This window comes from Schistocerca gregaria, chromosome 1 (assembly GCF_023897955.1).
Source record: "Schistocerca gregaria isolate iqSchGreg1 chromosome 1, iqSchGreg1.2, whole genome shotgun sequence".
Taxonomy (NCBI): domain Eukaryota; kingdom Metazoa; phylum Arthropoda; class Insecta; order Orthoptera; family Acrididae; genus Schistocerca; species Schistocerca gregaria.
In genome coordinates this window covers 815,602,955-815,619,749 of record NC_064920.1, presented here as the reverse complement: position 1 = coordinate 815,619,749, position 16,795 = coordinate 815,602,955, and the positions used below count along the sequence as shown (strand labels likewise).

The 16,795-nt window shown below is 36.1% G+C and overlaps 1 protein-coding gene across 3 annotated transcripts in view; it reads left to right on the top strand.

Moving 5' to 3' along the window:
• LOC126270867 (protein outspread) overlaps positions 1 to 16,795 on the top strand; it is a 705,494-nt gene that overhangs the window by 675,561 nt on the left and 13,138 nt on the right. For all 3 annotated transcript variants that reach the window (XM_049974105.1, XM_049974106.1, XM_049974107.1), the window contains exons 21-25: positions 6 to 215; positions 2,549 to 2,696; positions 2,778 to 2,901; positions 5,030 to 5,182; positions 6,253 to 6,403. In XM_049974105.1, coding sequence (XP_049830062.1) covers positions 6 to 215; positions 2,549 to 2,696; positions 2,778 to 2,901; positions 5,030 to 5,182; positions 6,253 to 6,403 — 786 coding nt within the window. The remainder of the gene's footprint in view (positions 1 to 5; positions 216 to 2,548; positions 2,697 to 2,777; positions 2,902 to 5,029; positions 5,183 to 6,252; positions 6,404 to 16,795) is intronic.

The window sequence follows — 16,795 nt, the reverse complement described above, 5'->3', positions numbered from 1 at the left end:
CATAGATTGCTCAACATGAACATGAGCAGACACAGTTAAAAGAAAGAGCCCGCCGCCTTGAACGTAGGCTTGGTACTCTGGACTCTGAATACACACAACAAGTGGAAAATCTCAGAGCTGCATATCAAAAAACTCTAGCAGAAGGACTTGAAAGGGACATTGAGGGTGAGGAGAACATCAGGCAGAGATATCAAGCTGAAATTGAACACCTCAGGGTAAGACAATGATTTTCTTTTCTTTTTACCATACAAATGAGTTCGTAATGTTACTACTTGAAGAATTTATTTGATTTAATAGTGTTTGCCTGGAATATCAAGCAGAACTGTAATTTTGGGCTCAAATCTCTTGGAAAATTTATTATAGTTTTCTGATGTTCCTGTGTTCCAGTAAAGTACACATGAATTACCACGTAAATTTAAAAGTATTTACAGGGTGTACATAAAGCATGGGAACACTTTCAATTATTTATTGCACAAGCACTCAACACTGTACAGATGTCATACACATTGCATTCTGAAGAGAGACAGAAAGTTTTTCTTCATGTATACCACCACAGCGTAGTTTGGTAATTTGTAGTGAGCACTAATCACATTCACTTCACTCACACTGGGATGTCTGCTCGCCATGTTTGCAACTAGTGCTGACCATGTGTACAATGTTTGGTTCTTGTGCAATAAAGAATTGAAAGTGTTCCCGGACTTTATGTACACCTAAAAAAATAAGCAGGTGGTAGCCATTCATTGCAAAGATTGAAAGACTTTGATTTCTGTGGCTTTGGATAAATATGAAACCGGTGTGTTAAACTGATCAAAGTAATGTTGGTATTTACAAAATATTTCATATGGATTTAAGCTTAAAATCTTTTACACCCTTGCTCTTTTTATTATACAAAGCTACTCAAATTAGTGGTTGCTATGAAAATACTGTAAATAGCTGTGTTGAGAAACATCACTTATTCCAGAGCACATCATCTCTTTTGTCATATGTGAGTTGTAATGGAGAAAATTTGTCTAAAAGTACAACAGAAAGCATATTATGTATTAAGTCATATAACTGGCCAGTATTCAGTGAGTAATGAAGGCAGCTTTTGCCAGAATATTTAGATGGAGCAACTTCTTACCTAATACTAGTCTACATCTAATCCCCAAACAGACATAATTGAGGAGTAGTAATGCATAAAAATTAATCTGTAATGACCAGGATTATCAAACACAAAAAAAAAAAAAATACTGAACAGCAAAGTTGATGCCAGAGCTTGGACAACACCTTGAATAAGTCACTGTGAAATGTCAAATTGAATTGAGAAATAGGTATTTAAAAAAAATGATACAGTGAGCCATCCTTTATCCTTTTTCCAACAACATGTTCCGTTTTTGTATGGCAGTCATCCAATAAAGGCTCATAATTATGTTGTGATGTATACTTATATTGTTGAACATAGTCTGGGGAACATTTTCATTGTGTTATCCTCAAAACAAGTAAGAAGAGTACGGCACCAGATGACATTGTGTAGGCACTTTAAGGCTTCATATGACATCAATTTTGTTCTTTATCAATAGTGGAGTCTTCTAAATACACAGTGCCCCATTTAATGGTGATGGCCATATTCAAGCACATGAATTTCTTCTTCCCCTAACCACTCATTCATACAATTTGAAACTTTATAAACCATCTGTGAGTGAGTGAGGTCCTGTGCTGATTGAAACACTACACCATTATTCAGAAGATGAAGTTTCAAATTTTTGTTCTGTCCAAATTTAGGTGTTCTTTGATTTTCTTGTATTACTGAAGTGAAATACAAGTGCAGTTCCTCATAAAAGGCCATGACATGTTTTCAACAAAATCCTTCTAATTGTTTGTATGATGCTGAACTATATTATTTTTGTTGTAGAAAAGTTCTGGTAGAACAGAAACACATTTGGATTAAAGGAGACAATCACTGGAAAGCAAAAGTGTTGAGTCGTCGATAGACAAACACAAAAAGAAACTTCCTAGCTCTTAGAATAATCCTTTGGCCAGAGTACAAAAAATTCTTTTTTGAGCTAGATGGACATGAGGTTGTCCGTCGCCCCCTCCCCCTCACACACACACACACACACACACACACACTCACACACACAGAGAGAGAGAGAGAGAGAGAGAGAGAGAGAGAGAGAGAGAGAGAGCAAACATTTGCTTATGCACCTACAAGGTGCCAGCTGTGTGACTGGCATCTTGTAGGGGGAAAAGATGCAGTAATTTGTGGCGAATAACGCATAATTGTTCTGATGTATGCACATAAATAATTGTAGCTGCAAGTGATAATGCCATAGCATGGACTATTTCAGCAGTTACATCGTAAGCGGCATGAATCACAGTATAAAGTTTCGTTGCATGTTAAGCAGCATTTTTATTAAATAATTACCTTCAAGTGAAAACACTTCATATCTCTGCACCCTCTTTCACAAACTGAACATCTTGTATGCATTGTATCTATATGAAACATCAAGGAAGACTTGATTTCTGATTTTAACATAATGCTGTAACATTCCATCTGTTGCTCTAACAGGCTCTGTGTGAAAAAGGATTAGTTGCAATGGAAAATTCTCACAGACGTATAATAGCTGAATTGGAAGAGAAACATCGTCAGGAATTGGAGCAACTGCGATTGGAAAAGGAGCAGGCGCTTGCTGAGGAAACACAAGCCACCCTTGCAGGTATACATTAAAACTAATCTTGACAGATTCTTTATAATATGATAGTCAATGGTGTATTAAATAACCCTACCAATTTTTCAGCCCTAGATGCTATGAGAAAAGCACATGAAACTGAAGTTCAGAAAGAGATTGGAAAATTTAAGTCTGAATTCATAAAGAAGATGCAGTCTACACACGACATTGGTGCACTTCATAAAGAGCATGAGTAAGTCTAAAAAATTCCTGATTAGAAACTGCTTTATATAGAACTGCATGCAGCTAACGAGTGTAGGAAATAAGGTATAATAGAACATTTAGCATTGTACCTAGTACAAATGTTATGTTTAAAGGTTAAAAGATGATGGTAGAACCATAATTTCCAAGTGAGTAATCGGGGAGCAGTATACCATGATTGCATAACAGATGACTTTGAAACAGTCTGTGTATTTTCCCTTTTTGTATATGTTTTGTATGTAGCTTCATTATGCTTCTTCTTGTATCGCTGATTTCAGAACTTTAGAACAAAGTTTGCTTTTCACCAATCCCAAATGAAATAAATAGTCCAAATACAAGATAATTTGAGATGAAGATCAACAGGCCTAGGCAAACACCCTTCCACCCACTGAGGAGTTAGTTATGGATGGGGCACTGTCATGGAGCACATGACTGTCTTCTATGGCAAAGTGAAGTTACCAATATATGCCCTTGCACTTTACCATTCTGCAATATCCTGACAATGGGGCAACTCTAAGTTTATGCCTCTGTATATTAATTTAGATAACCATGCGATGGGGTATGTTTTAAATTAGAAGTTGTGACTTTTAACAAGAAAATGGATAAACAGGTGTGGTTTACGCATGTTGTAAAGTGGTTGAAATGATTATTTAATAGTGACCAGCCAGTTACACACATCTGTTACACTATTGTGCCATGAGGCTTAGTTTTGGTGCCTTTGCTACTTCTTATACTTAGAAATGACCTCTCACTCTGTCAGAGTACATTAAATGGATAAATAGGTGGGAAAACTTGGAAATGTCTGCTAACTGTGCATTCGATAATATGGTGTACTGGTATAGTGTAATGAACTCTCTCTAAATCTCAAAAAAACTCATTAGGTACAATTACATGTGCAACAGAAAGAACAAGAGGATATAAAATGTAATGGACAACAAATACAACAAGTGGACTCTTAAAAATCCTTAGTGTGTACATCGGTAACAAAATTAATTGGCCCTGCCATTTCCTAGATCTGTCAAAAAGACTTCATTCCACAAATTTTGCCATATTCATAATTACTTCATCTACATACTATGATGGCACCAGAGCTGCATACTTAAGATGTTTCTATACCTTGTTGTCTTGCAACATAAACTTTTGGAGTAATCAGCTCTTTCCAGAAAAAAAGTTCTTGTTACTCAGAAGATAGTTTCAACATTATGAGTGGTGTTGATCCAAGACAGTCTTGCAGGAATCTGCTCTGGAAAGTATAGGATTTTAGAATGAGATCTACCTTTCTACTTTATATACTTCATTAACAAAAACATTGGCTTTTCAAAACATTGTTGCACGTTGTGGCTACTATATGAAGTAACTCACAGTACAGAGGTCAAAACAATGCTTTTACAGTAATCAGACAAATCTTACCCGTGTGCAGAAAGGTATAAATTACTCATGCATTCAAGAACAAGTTGATATATCAATTTTTAAAATTCATTCTACTCATTTAGGGAATTTTTTTAGCATAAATGAGTGTACATTTGTGTAGTTTAATTATATAACTTGAATGTCCTATACTGTGAACATAAATATCAATTATTTTTTCCTGTAAAATATATCATATTGATTTACAGATATCAAGCTATTAGTACTCTGAACATCTCGTAGTGTATATGTAAAAATTATTGTTGTGTTTGTTGTACTATGTACCTTACTTACTTTCATGTATTATGATGGGTCATTAGATGATATGAGTATCAAAAATCTAGCACATTGTACTGTACTGTATCTGTTGTTGCAAATATTTTTAAAAATTCACAGTTCTAAACATTGCAAAAAACACTAACTTGTACTGTAACCTAGCAACTGTAATGGTATTTGAACCACTGGAACTCATAATAAAATAAACTATTATAGATTTTTCAGACATATATTTTCTTTCTTTTAGAAGGGTTTTGTTACTGTCCTGCATTTTAGCTGTATGACCATCACACATGTCATATAGTGCTCAGATGAAAGAAAAATTAGGTTCTGTACTATACTAAATGGCAGGGAGACTGTTATCAAAAGGAGGAAGACAATTTCTATAAACAGTAACAGTGCTCTAATTATTCTCATTAATGAATTTTATATTGCAGGGCAGAGATGGAAGAGATAAAGAAAGAAATTCTGTCACTGTCAGAGAAGTATTCGATCAAATGTGTTGAGTCAGCAGCACTAGAAGAGCAACTGAGTGTGGCTAACAAGCAGCTTGCTGAAGCACAGCAACACATTCTTCAGCTGGATGCAAGGTACACACTAGCTTCATATGGTTCTGCTGATGAGATACTGTGTCAGACAGTAGTTACATTCTCATGAGCAACTGAATTGGAGACTCATATCTAGTAACATGTAGCCCCTGTTTCCAATCTGATTATGGTGAAAATCTGTTGTGTCATAGGATCGACGAGACCCAAAGCTGTCCTTTCGATAACCATTCAACAAACACCCACAACTTTTGAATATGGGTCAGAATTGTGTCCAAAGCATACATATCTTACTCATCTACATTCCAGATGTCACACCAATTGCCAACAGAAGCTCTGACACATTCTATTCACATAGCACACCGGACCATGCCAGTCACCATGGTGTCAGATGCACTCTCACCCGAACACAGGACCTATACCTAATTAAATTGCTCATGAGTGTGGTTGTTAGTGAATTAAATATAGAATCTACACATCATATTTTTGAAATATTTCTATCTTCTTATGTCTTTTGCAGTTCCTAAGAGGGACTTTCTTTTTAAAATTCTTTAGTGTCTTACAGCCCTAGAGCAAATAAGTTCCCAGAAATTTTCAATATAATGTTTATATCTCTTCATATTTTGTAGTTTTGATTTTTGCCTTTGCTTTTATAAGAGTCCTGTGGAAATATGTCGTGTATTTGCAGTGATCACTTCCACAATATGAAAAGCATTTAAAATGAAATGGAACAAGGTACTTAAAGTATACTTCTGTTATTATTAAAATGATTTTCGTTCATAGAAAGTTATGAATTTTTGCCCGTGAAAGGAAAGGAAAGTGTTGGAAGGATGTTACATGTTTTGTAGGCATTGATATTATAATAGCATGTGGATGCTGACTAAAAATTGAACCCTACTCATCCTGATAGGGGGTTCCAACATCATAATTTTAGTGCTACCTCAATTAGTTACATATTACTGAGTTCAGAATATATTGAAACTAGAATTTGAAGCTGTATACTGGGAAGCAAACAAAACCAAAAAACAAGTTACCCAGTAGCTTATGATGCCCATGAATAGAATATTGATTTTATTTTTTATTATGTGTACATGTATTTTGTTTTTAATTTCCAGGAACAAACAACTGAGAGCACATTTGATGTCTGAAGCAAATGAGATTTCATCAGAAGATGCCGCAGAATTGTTGGAGCATCAGGAATCAAGATTGCAAGAAAAATGTGCAGAAATTCAGAAACTGCAACAGCAGTTGAATGTTGCACATGCTGTAAGTTTATTTGAGAAGCTTTAAATATAAACTTGAGACATTGTAACACTGAATTGCATTAGGTTTGGAAGTAGTTTGAAGGCAGTCACCTAGTATCTTGAAAGGATATTGTGTAGACAGATATTATGAAGCATGTGTGAAAGGAATTGTTTTTGTGGGTAGTGTCATTTGTAGTACAGTTCCTTTGTGTAGTTATCACTGTAGCACTCACTCCATTTTGTGTGAATATTCCTTTGTACGGTGCTTTGTACAGTGTTTCACAAGCTACACTTGCATGTTATGGTTTTAAATTGTTATTGTTGTTAAAGAGCAGATTAACGTTCAGTAAGAATAAGGTAAGTAAAATTTAACTTTTTAACAAGGATCTTTGTTCATAAATGGGAAGAAGAGATGTGTAAAGCAGCGAAAAGTGTAGAAAACTGACTGCTTAACAGACGCAAATAAAACTAAAGTTCCTGTTGTGTTCAGGTTTGTGGAACTGCAAAGGCTTGTTCAGCAGCTGAGAAAGAATATTCGTGTACACAAGAAAAATTTTCTTAGTTAAGTGCATCTAAGGTTGTGTGTCTCATGTTGTTGTTAATAAAATATGACTCCCACTGTGTATATGGGATCGTGGTGGGGGTGGGGAGGGGGGGGGGGGTGGAGACAGACAGAGAGATGGACTGATTTGGCTCATGTTTGGCATGTTGTTACTGTACAACCAGCAAGGAAGTACTCAGAGATGTTATGGCTCTTTGCTCCTCCATTTTTGAGATAATGACAACTAAAATTAATGAGAAACAATTGATTCAAAATTGACTGCATACGTAATGTGGCATTACAACCGTTGTTCTGATGTAGACATATAGCAGAAGTTAAACTTTCAGCTAATAAACCTTGCACTTGGTAAATATTGACTTATAGTTTCTCATGAATGTGTTCATATTTTTGTTTACCAGGGTGTAAGTCACCGCAAAATGTTGAATCTGTCAGATAACTTTCCTGATGAGTAGTTACAAACCTGAACATAAAGAGATTCCATCTTGGGCAAAAATAGTTTAAACAGTCTTTGTAAAAATGTTAACTTCATAAAAATATGTCAGTGTCGTTAATCAAATTAGCACAACAACATCCATTTTTCATCAATTACAACATTCTCATTAGGTAATTCAGTTGAAGACAGAGGTGGGCCATATTTGCTGGCAGCATGTTCTCTTACACACTGGCCGTGATTGGTGTGTATCAGTGGTTGGCATATCATTCTGGCAGCAGTGATGAAGGTGCTGTCATTGGCCTATTGCTGCACTCTTCTATAAGGCATGAACCACACAGAAACAACAATTTATGTACAAAACTATCACGGCAACATTCAAATGAGGAATGAAATTCTATTAACTTAGTGGATTCTAATAACTTAGTGGATATCATGACAGTATATTTTGTAAATTGCATGTTTTACCATCAGCTGCTTTTTATATTAGTTTTTGGGTTTAAAATAAATGCAGATGATGGTCAAACATGTATTTTATACATACTATCGATAGTCACCTTCCAAAAATGACAGTATTTTATTTACTCACCAAGTACACTGGGGTAGTAGGAATCCTTCTATAGCTGGTGCTAATTTCTGTTAACCACAATAGATAATTGAAAACTGAACATTTTGCACCATTATATTTGGGGACCACTTATGCTTATTTTGTGAGATATTAAGATAAGAAATTCTTAAGATTGCTGTTTATGTATGCATAAGGTAAACTACCTTTTCCGAATTCATCATAAGGGTTCACGGACAACTGGTGGGTGAAATTTTGTTTGTACTGACATATGGGAAAAGTGCACACATGTGCAAGATTCCAGATATGCTATCCTCATTGCCTGTTACTGTATAGTTCCAAATTTCAAGGAGTGATGGTTTCCAGCAGTAATGGTATACATGACAAATGAAAGGAATAGTCTTCATTGTGAGTCTGTTACAAACAATGAGCACATGTGCAGAGAATTTTTATCCTATATCTGCAGAATGAAATTCATTTTGTGAAACAATATTATGGTCTTCTTTCAGTAATAAATCACCCTTTTGTGTATTTAGTAGTATCAGGTTGTTCACCACAGTTTTCCAGTTGCACAATTTTAATAACGGAGGATGCACAGCCTGAGAGCAGAGCTGAAATAAATATTTGTGAGCCTGTCACAGAAGTAGTATACCTTATTAACCCTCCGATTCCCAACAATTTTGGTGTGGAGCGGGAGGAAACTGAAGAATACATGTATACATCAAATGTATGTCCTCAGTTTCCCAGACAGGTGAATTAGTAACTCAACCAACACTGCTTTCATTGAAGGGCATTAACCTTGTCACAAAAGTTTCTTTCCTCATTTTCTCTGAAAATAAGCATTAGAGGATCGTGTAGATGATGATCACGAAATATGCTCAGTTTGCAGTTATTTATTGACCCCATCAGTTTTGAGTCAGTTGTGCGACATGAACTGTAGGGGCAGTGTTCTCAAAACCTGGGGGTAGTAAGCCAAAATATCTCAGGAGTTCTTTAGTTTTAGATGATGCACAAGTGACCTGCCAAGCATGAGCCAAACTATTTGGTTGGGTCTTACGCCTTTTCCTTCTGAGAGCTGTTACAAATTTATTGATTAATCAGCAATGACGTAATGAAATAACAGTGAAAATTTTCCATTTAAAGACATTACACGACATTTGATTATGTTAAAGGTCAGCTCTTAGTATTTGCATGATAAAGTTATGAGCTTAAAGTCTCCGTGTTCTCCCTGAGTACAACTCTTAAACACTAATGATGATATCACAGTTCTTTGCAGAATTTCCAATTTATTTAATAGTTTTGTTTGATAAAAAGTCTTCATTACACTCACGTACATAGACGGTTATTCTGGAAGAATGCATTTGGTTTAGACTATGACAATTCACAACAGTTTCAAATATTTTCTGGCAGTTGAGAACAAAAATGCTGGCAAGTTGATAGACATACAAACATGCACACAAAATTCAAGCTTTCGCAACCAACAGTTGCTTCATCAGGAAAGAGGGAAGGAGAGGGAAAGACGAAAGGATGTGGGTTTTAAGGGAGAGGGTAAGGAGTCATTCCAATCCCAGGAGTGGAAATACTTACCTTAAGGGGGGAGAAAAGGACAGTTATACACTCACGCACACAAACATATATCCATCTGCACATACACAGACACAAAAATGTCTGCTTGAGTCTGTGTATGTACGGATGGATATGTGTGTGTGTGTGTGTGTGTGTGTGTGTGTGTGTGTGTGTACCTGTCCTTTTTTCCCCCTAAGGTAAGTCTTTCTGCTCCCGGGATTGGAATGACTCCTTACCCTCTCCTTTAAAACCCACACCCTCTCGTCTTTCCCTTTCCTTCCCCCTTTCCTGATGAAGCAACCGTTGGTTGCGAAAGCTTGAATTTTGTGTGTATGTTTGTGTTTGTTTGTGTATCTATCAACCTGCCAGCACTTTCGTTTGGTAAGTCACATCATCTTTGTTTTTAGATATATTTTTCCCACGTGGAATGTTTCCCTCTTTCATACTTCAAGAGACCAATAGTCTCATGTGAAACAATTTCTGTAAATAGAATTTAATATTTCAGCCATCAATTTATCATCCTTCACTAAATTGCCAGTGTTTCCCATGTGTAACTGAGCAATATGAGCAGGTGTTATTTTAAATCCAGAGTATGCTAACCAGGTACTCTACTCTGCTACCAGTCTTCCTTTAAGAGCCAGATTTCAGCAATGAAAATTATTTTAACCCTTCGGATTTCAACAGACTTTCCTTACAATGAATACCATTGTAACTGCCCCTTGGTCCATGGCTTCATGTACACCATACCTAGCACCATCAAAACACTAAAGATATTTTTTATTTTAACTCAAAGTATTGGCAAGCTATGTCGTTAAAAATCATACACACTCACCTATCCTAATCGGCCAGCAGAATTTACATTTCATAAACATATTTACTATCTAAACTGAACTTTGTTTGATAACATCATCACATTGTATTGACAGTAACTTCTGAGAAGAAAAATGCTAGGAATTCTAGGTTAAATTTTCTTCTTGTTTACAGTTTACATATTCCATTGGTGACCAATGGAATTGCATAGTGTTATGTGTGTGTCCATGAAGAATAAAATGATCAAGAGGTCAGGTAGTGATGGTTAACTAAGCAACAAGACATAACTAGTAGTACTCAGTATGGCCAGAAGCTGGACATGCCTTTTGAGACAATTCTAAAAATATGTGATTCTTCAATTAGCTGATGAATTCAGTAGAAACACCTTGCTCATGTGAGTGATGGTACTGCTCTGTGTATTTTTTGCTTTGGGCTTACTGGGTTGGAGGTAGGGGATAGTGAAAGAGAACAGTGAACCAACAAGTTGTTATGAATTTACATTGTACCTCACTCTTAAGAAGTAGGTTTAAGATTGTGGAATGCTTAAGACTAAAGGAAGGTCATTATCTGCAGCTAAAGCAAATTGTACTTGCTCAAAATATTAAATATCTTTGTGCATTACTTGGGAAGGTGTTCATTTTTTGTAGTACCTCACAAACCATACCAAAATAATATATATTTGATTACATGCCCAAATTCATCAAATAACTCTACTAATTTCTGTAGATTAGCACTTTGCCATTGTTTTGTACTAATATGCCTATTTTCGAGAATACTATTTCACTGTATTTTTCAGAATGGGTTAAGGTCTCAATTTTGCGTTGGTTTGTTCTCCAAAATCTTGGCACTTGCAGCTGGAATGTCACTCCATTCAAATACTGTCCTTTTGCATTACACACATTGTTCCTCTAATTCATGTTTTCTTTGTATTTCTGGAAGGCTCATATTATGTTCTTCTTTCATACAAGTTGGTTGAAATCTGAAGTAAATAGCAATGAAATAATTAAATTGAGATTAGAATATTTATTGTAAGGACAGGCCAGATGCCAAATGTGACAGTGTCTTTCTTGCAGTAAAGAGTTCAATAGCATCTAGTGAGGTTTCCACAGATTATGAATGTGAATTAATCTGGGTGAAGTTAAGCATCAATGATGGGTCCAAAACAGTATGCTTTTATAGATCAACTGCATCAGGTTCTGTAGTGCTAGAATGCTTCAGAAAGAACATTCAGAGTTTCATTAATAAGTTTCCTGATCATGCAGTTGTATTTGGGGGTTGGGGGTAGTATTCATCATGCTAAATACAGAAATTGATGTCAGAGACAATGACTTGTGTGACACTATTCAGAATGTTTTGTCTGAAAATTCCTTTGAGCAGGCAGTTGGGAAACCTGACCTCCAAGCAACAGACAATTGTGAACTTTTTGAATCAGTTAGTGTTGAGGAGGGTATCAGTGGTCAGAAGGCTGTGATAACGTCTATGATTAAGGGCATATTAAGAAAGGTGGGAAATAAATTTTCCTTAGCAAGAGTGCAAGGATACAAATTGCTGAGGGTCTGATCAGTCAACATCAAGTATTCAATGCTGAGTACAAATGTGTGGGGTTCAAATCAAAATTCAAAAGCATCATTCAATATGCCTTTGACAAGTATGTTAAAGCCAAGTCTTAAGTGATGGGAAAGACTCACTGTTGTTTAATAGCCGTGTTAGGAAACTGCAACGTAAACAAAGAGAACTTCATTCTGAAAAATGAAAGCTAAAAAATGTAAAAATGAGCATGAGGACAGCAATGAGAGAAGCATCCAGTGTCTTTGAAAGTAAAATTTTGCCAACCGCTATGACTGAAAGCTCTAAGAAGTTTTGATCTTAAGCAAAACGAGTGAGCATATCTAAATGAACTACTCAATCACTCAGCAACCATACTGGCCCTGAAACAGAAGCTAATAGAGATAGGGCCAAAATACTGAATTTGCTCTTCCGAAATTGTTTCACCACGAAAGGTAGTGATATAGTCCCTCCTTTAAATCGTCTTACAATAGTCTAAATGGCAGTGAGATATCCAGTCATGGAATAGAAAAGCAACTACATTCACTTAGTAGTGGAAAGGCAACAAGACCAAGTAAGATACCTTTAAAATTGTACAGAGATGATGCAAAAGCACTGGATTCCGTTGTAGCAGCAGTTTATTGTACATTGCTGAGCAAGAAAGGGTACCTGGCACTGGAAAAAAGCACACATCATTCTGATCTTCAGGAAGGTGCTATGACAGATAACATAATTACAGACCTTACATCGCAGTATGTTGTAGAAGTATGGAATATGTTTTGTGCTCATGTGTTATGACGATTTTTAAAAAAGAAAATATCCAATACAAAAGTGAAATTGGATTCCATGAATAGAGGTCTTGTGAAATTCAGTTCACTTTGTTCCTCCACGAGACCGATACTGCTGCAGAATGGTGCCGGTCTGGCAGTTGACTCCAACATAAATAAATGTAACATATTTTGCATACATAGGAGAAGAGATCCACCGTTGTACAGCTAAAGCATTGATGACAAAAGGCTGTAAAAAATATTGGCGAGTAACTATCTGGAGTGACCTTAAATGGAATGACTAATTACAAACAAATAGTAGGAAAAGCAGATTACAGACTGAGATTGGTAGAACAAATATTCAAGAAATGTAACTCACCCACCAAAGAAGTGGCTTACAAAACACTTGTTCAACCAATTCTTGAATATTGCTCATCACTGTGGGACCCTTACAAGTACGGCTAATAGAAGAGATGGAGAAGATCCAACAAAGAACACTGTGCTTTGTCACATGACCGTGGGGACCATGTAGTTGGCACGAGAGCATTATAGAGGAGCTGAAGAAATTCCAGTGGTAGACTCAACAAGAGTGGCATTGTGCAACATCAAGAGATTTAGTATTGACAGTCAGAGAGAACACATTCTAGGAAGAGTTGGACAACACATTCATCCGACATATATCTCACAAAATGACCACAACAAGAAAATTAGAGAAATTATAGCTAATACAGAGGTATATAGACACTCTTTCTTCCCAAATGCCATTCACAGATGGTACAGGGATGGACAATGATATAAGAAGTACTCTCCACCATACACAGTTAGATGACTTGCTGTGTACTGATGTAGATGTAGAAAATTCTGCTGCTCTTATTCTATTTCCAGTGGTGAACATGCTGCCCTCATTGTAGATGTTTGTTATATTATGTCAACTTATCAGATTCATGCCAGTTTTCCCTGGAATGACCCCACTTCCTCAGTTATTCCTCAGTCTTAAAATTTCTGTTTTTCGCCACTTCTTTGGGTGAGAAGAGATATCAGTTCCATAAATGTATTGCAAATCTGGTCTCTCATTTTGCAAATTCACCATCTACCATCTGAAGAAAAATAGTAACTTCTCAAATTAGTTGTAATCTTCCATATTCTTCATTTCATAATCATTTTCACAGGCTGTATGTACTGTTCTCATGAAAGTTTTAAGACTTCCCCAAGAGATTATTAAGGAAACAGTTTCTGTCATCTTAAGAAAGTTAGCATTTTTGCACTGAAAATTGAAATTCATTTCAATTGTTTATCATCTCTACGAAACACAAAATTCGCTGCCTCAACTGAGTAATTTTACTTCATGCTGATAAATAGTTCTGCACCCAAGCACAATTGTCATACCTCTCAATAAAAAAAGGTTTTTTTTACTACATTTATGCCATCCAAAATGACTGCCAATATTTCCTCTCTTCTTTCTGTACATTATTTAGTATGACTTATCAGACTAAACCAGACATGTGCTTTTGTATTCCTTGTAACTATGTTCTCAATATTTTTGCCGGAGAACAATGCTGCTTTGCCCTTGGGTGTTTCACAGTCTTTAACAATGCTACTTCATTTCCAGAGAAAATGAGACCCCTCTCACTGGTTCATTTACAGTTTACCTTGTGAAGTGCCTTATTAAAATAATCCTGAAGTATCGTGTAAAGTTCTGGTAGCACTTTTCTTTGGAAATTGGGTGCTCAGTCCCTTCGCAAATGCATCCCAGTTGTGTACTTGTCCACGTCACATCATCTTCACTGATGGTGAGTTAGTGCATATCTAAATTATGTGACATGTTTTGTTCTTAATTTCTACATCTCCTTCTGTCTTCACTCAGTATTTACTTTTTCTCTACTGAAACTGAATATTGTGCTGAAATTGATGACATCTGATAAGTCCTGATTTGCAGTTATTTTAAAAATGGTGTTCACATTAAATTCCTACAGTGTACCATGAAAAGTTTGGACAACTAATGCAGTACAGTTCAGTGTCATCCAGAAAACAACATTTGCATTTGTTCTCAAAAAATGCTGCATTGTTTTTCATATTTTTTTCCTGGGAAAAATGAAGTTGCAGGGTAGATAACTAGATATTCACAGAAAGGGAATACGTGCTTGAAATTCAGATTAGACATTCATAGCTTGTTTCACTTTACCAGTATATGGTACGTACTTGCAATATGATGAAACGTTCAATCATCACATGCCTTGCTGGTAACGCAGCCTACTGTAACATGTGATTGGTGTTATACTAAATTACAGAAACAAGAGTGAAAGTGAGCATGCAACTGGTGGGATTCGTATACTATCCCTTGCTGAGTATATACTGTTAACATGGCTGATATCTGAGCTTTTTCCAGTTATTTAATTGATTATGATGTGCTTTACAGTCAGAGGTTTTTCCATAACAAATCTGCTTATTTCAATGTTGATGTTTAATGTTAATGTTTAATTCCTCTAAAATATAACAAAGTAGCTGTGGGACCTGTGGTGGTGGTGGTGGTGGTGGCAGCTTCATGTGTTTTTCTTCAAAATAATTTTTATTGTGGTACAGAAAGCATTCTGCCAGAAAGTTCTTTGCCTCAGTGAACCTCTAATATTTCAGTAACAAACATGGTGTTCACTATTTGTACATGGAATATATGTCACAGAATATATCCAGATTGCATTGTGTAGTTGAGAATGTGACAGTGGTAACAACCAGTAAAATTTTTTTGTTCTGTAACTCGTACTAGTACTGAAAATACTCACGAATAGTTAGAAATTTTATGTAACTGTCTTTTTATTTAATACGGATTGAATTTCTCCTGACTAAATGTGCTAGCACAAATATTTATAGACTTTGCCTAACTATAGTTACATGACTTGTTTTATGTTTTTGCTTGATTATGAGACAGATGAGATGTGATGAAGACTTTTAAGCTCAGATGTCTAATTTTGTCAAAGTTAAACAATGGAAATTCCAGAATGGAATAATGACAGTATTATGAACAGGACAGATTGGTAGTCACCATGTAGAAAAGATGTTCAGGTAAGACAGGCAGACTAAAAAGACTTTAAACTTCTGAGCTTTTGCCCAAAAGGCCTTGGCCTTCTTCTAAAGTAGGCAACATACACACAGTCACTCATGCAAATCTCTCACACGCTCACAGGCTACCACTGTCTCTGGTCAGTCTGGCCGCTTTGGCCAGAGCAAGAGGTTTTGTGTGTGTGTGTGTGTGTGTGTGTGTGTGTGTGTGTGTGTGTGTGTGTGTGTCATGCTTGCATGAATTTGTGTGTGTTGTCTGCTTTAGAAGAAGGCCTTTTGGTGAAAAGTTTGCATGTGTAGCAGTATTTTAGGTGCCTGTCTATGACTCAACATATCCTCTATGTGGTGAGTAGTAATTTGTCCTTTTCATAATACTGTCATTTTGTTGTTTGTAGAAGTAAATTGTAAACTGGATATTACTGTGAGTCTGTTGTCTAGGGCCAGCTACACACAGAGAAAAGTGACTGTTGTGCTTGTTTGCTTTAAGTGTGTGTTTGCTAGTTCATATCTGTACTTCAGTATTATCACTGAATTTTCACCATTGATGCCCTCCCAGTACCATCCGTTTTCAGACATACTTTTCCATAATCATTTGGGACACCTTTTTAGAGAAAGGAGTGAATGTAACAATAAACTTCTTTCATTATAATCAATCAAAAGATCACAATTGGGTTAGTTTCTTTGTTTGTTATTGTTGGTAGATCTCTTTCGGCAGGGCTGAATTGTCTCAGGTGTTTTATCAGTAGTGCCATGTATCGTGATCTCTCAACATACCTTTCTTTGAGCTTTTGATTTTTAATATTTTCCTCTGATCATATTCATAAAATGCATCAGATATGATATGTAACCAGTTATAGTTCCAGTTTTAAGTTGGAAGATGACAATCCAGAATTGAATGTAGGCAGCTTAGTCACCAACAACATGTTAAATACTGCCAAGTAAGGCAGTAACTCTGCCTGTAATTTCTCCTAAGACTTGGCTTAATTGCAGTCCTCATTCTTTCATCCCCTTGAAATCTAATATCTACATGAAATACCACGGGAGTCCTCACCAAAAGTTTTTAGGTAATTTTTAAGAAAGATTAGAACAGCATCTATTGGTCAAGTTCAGTTGTT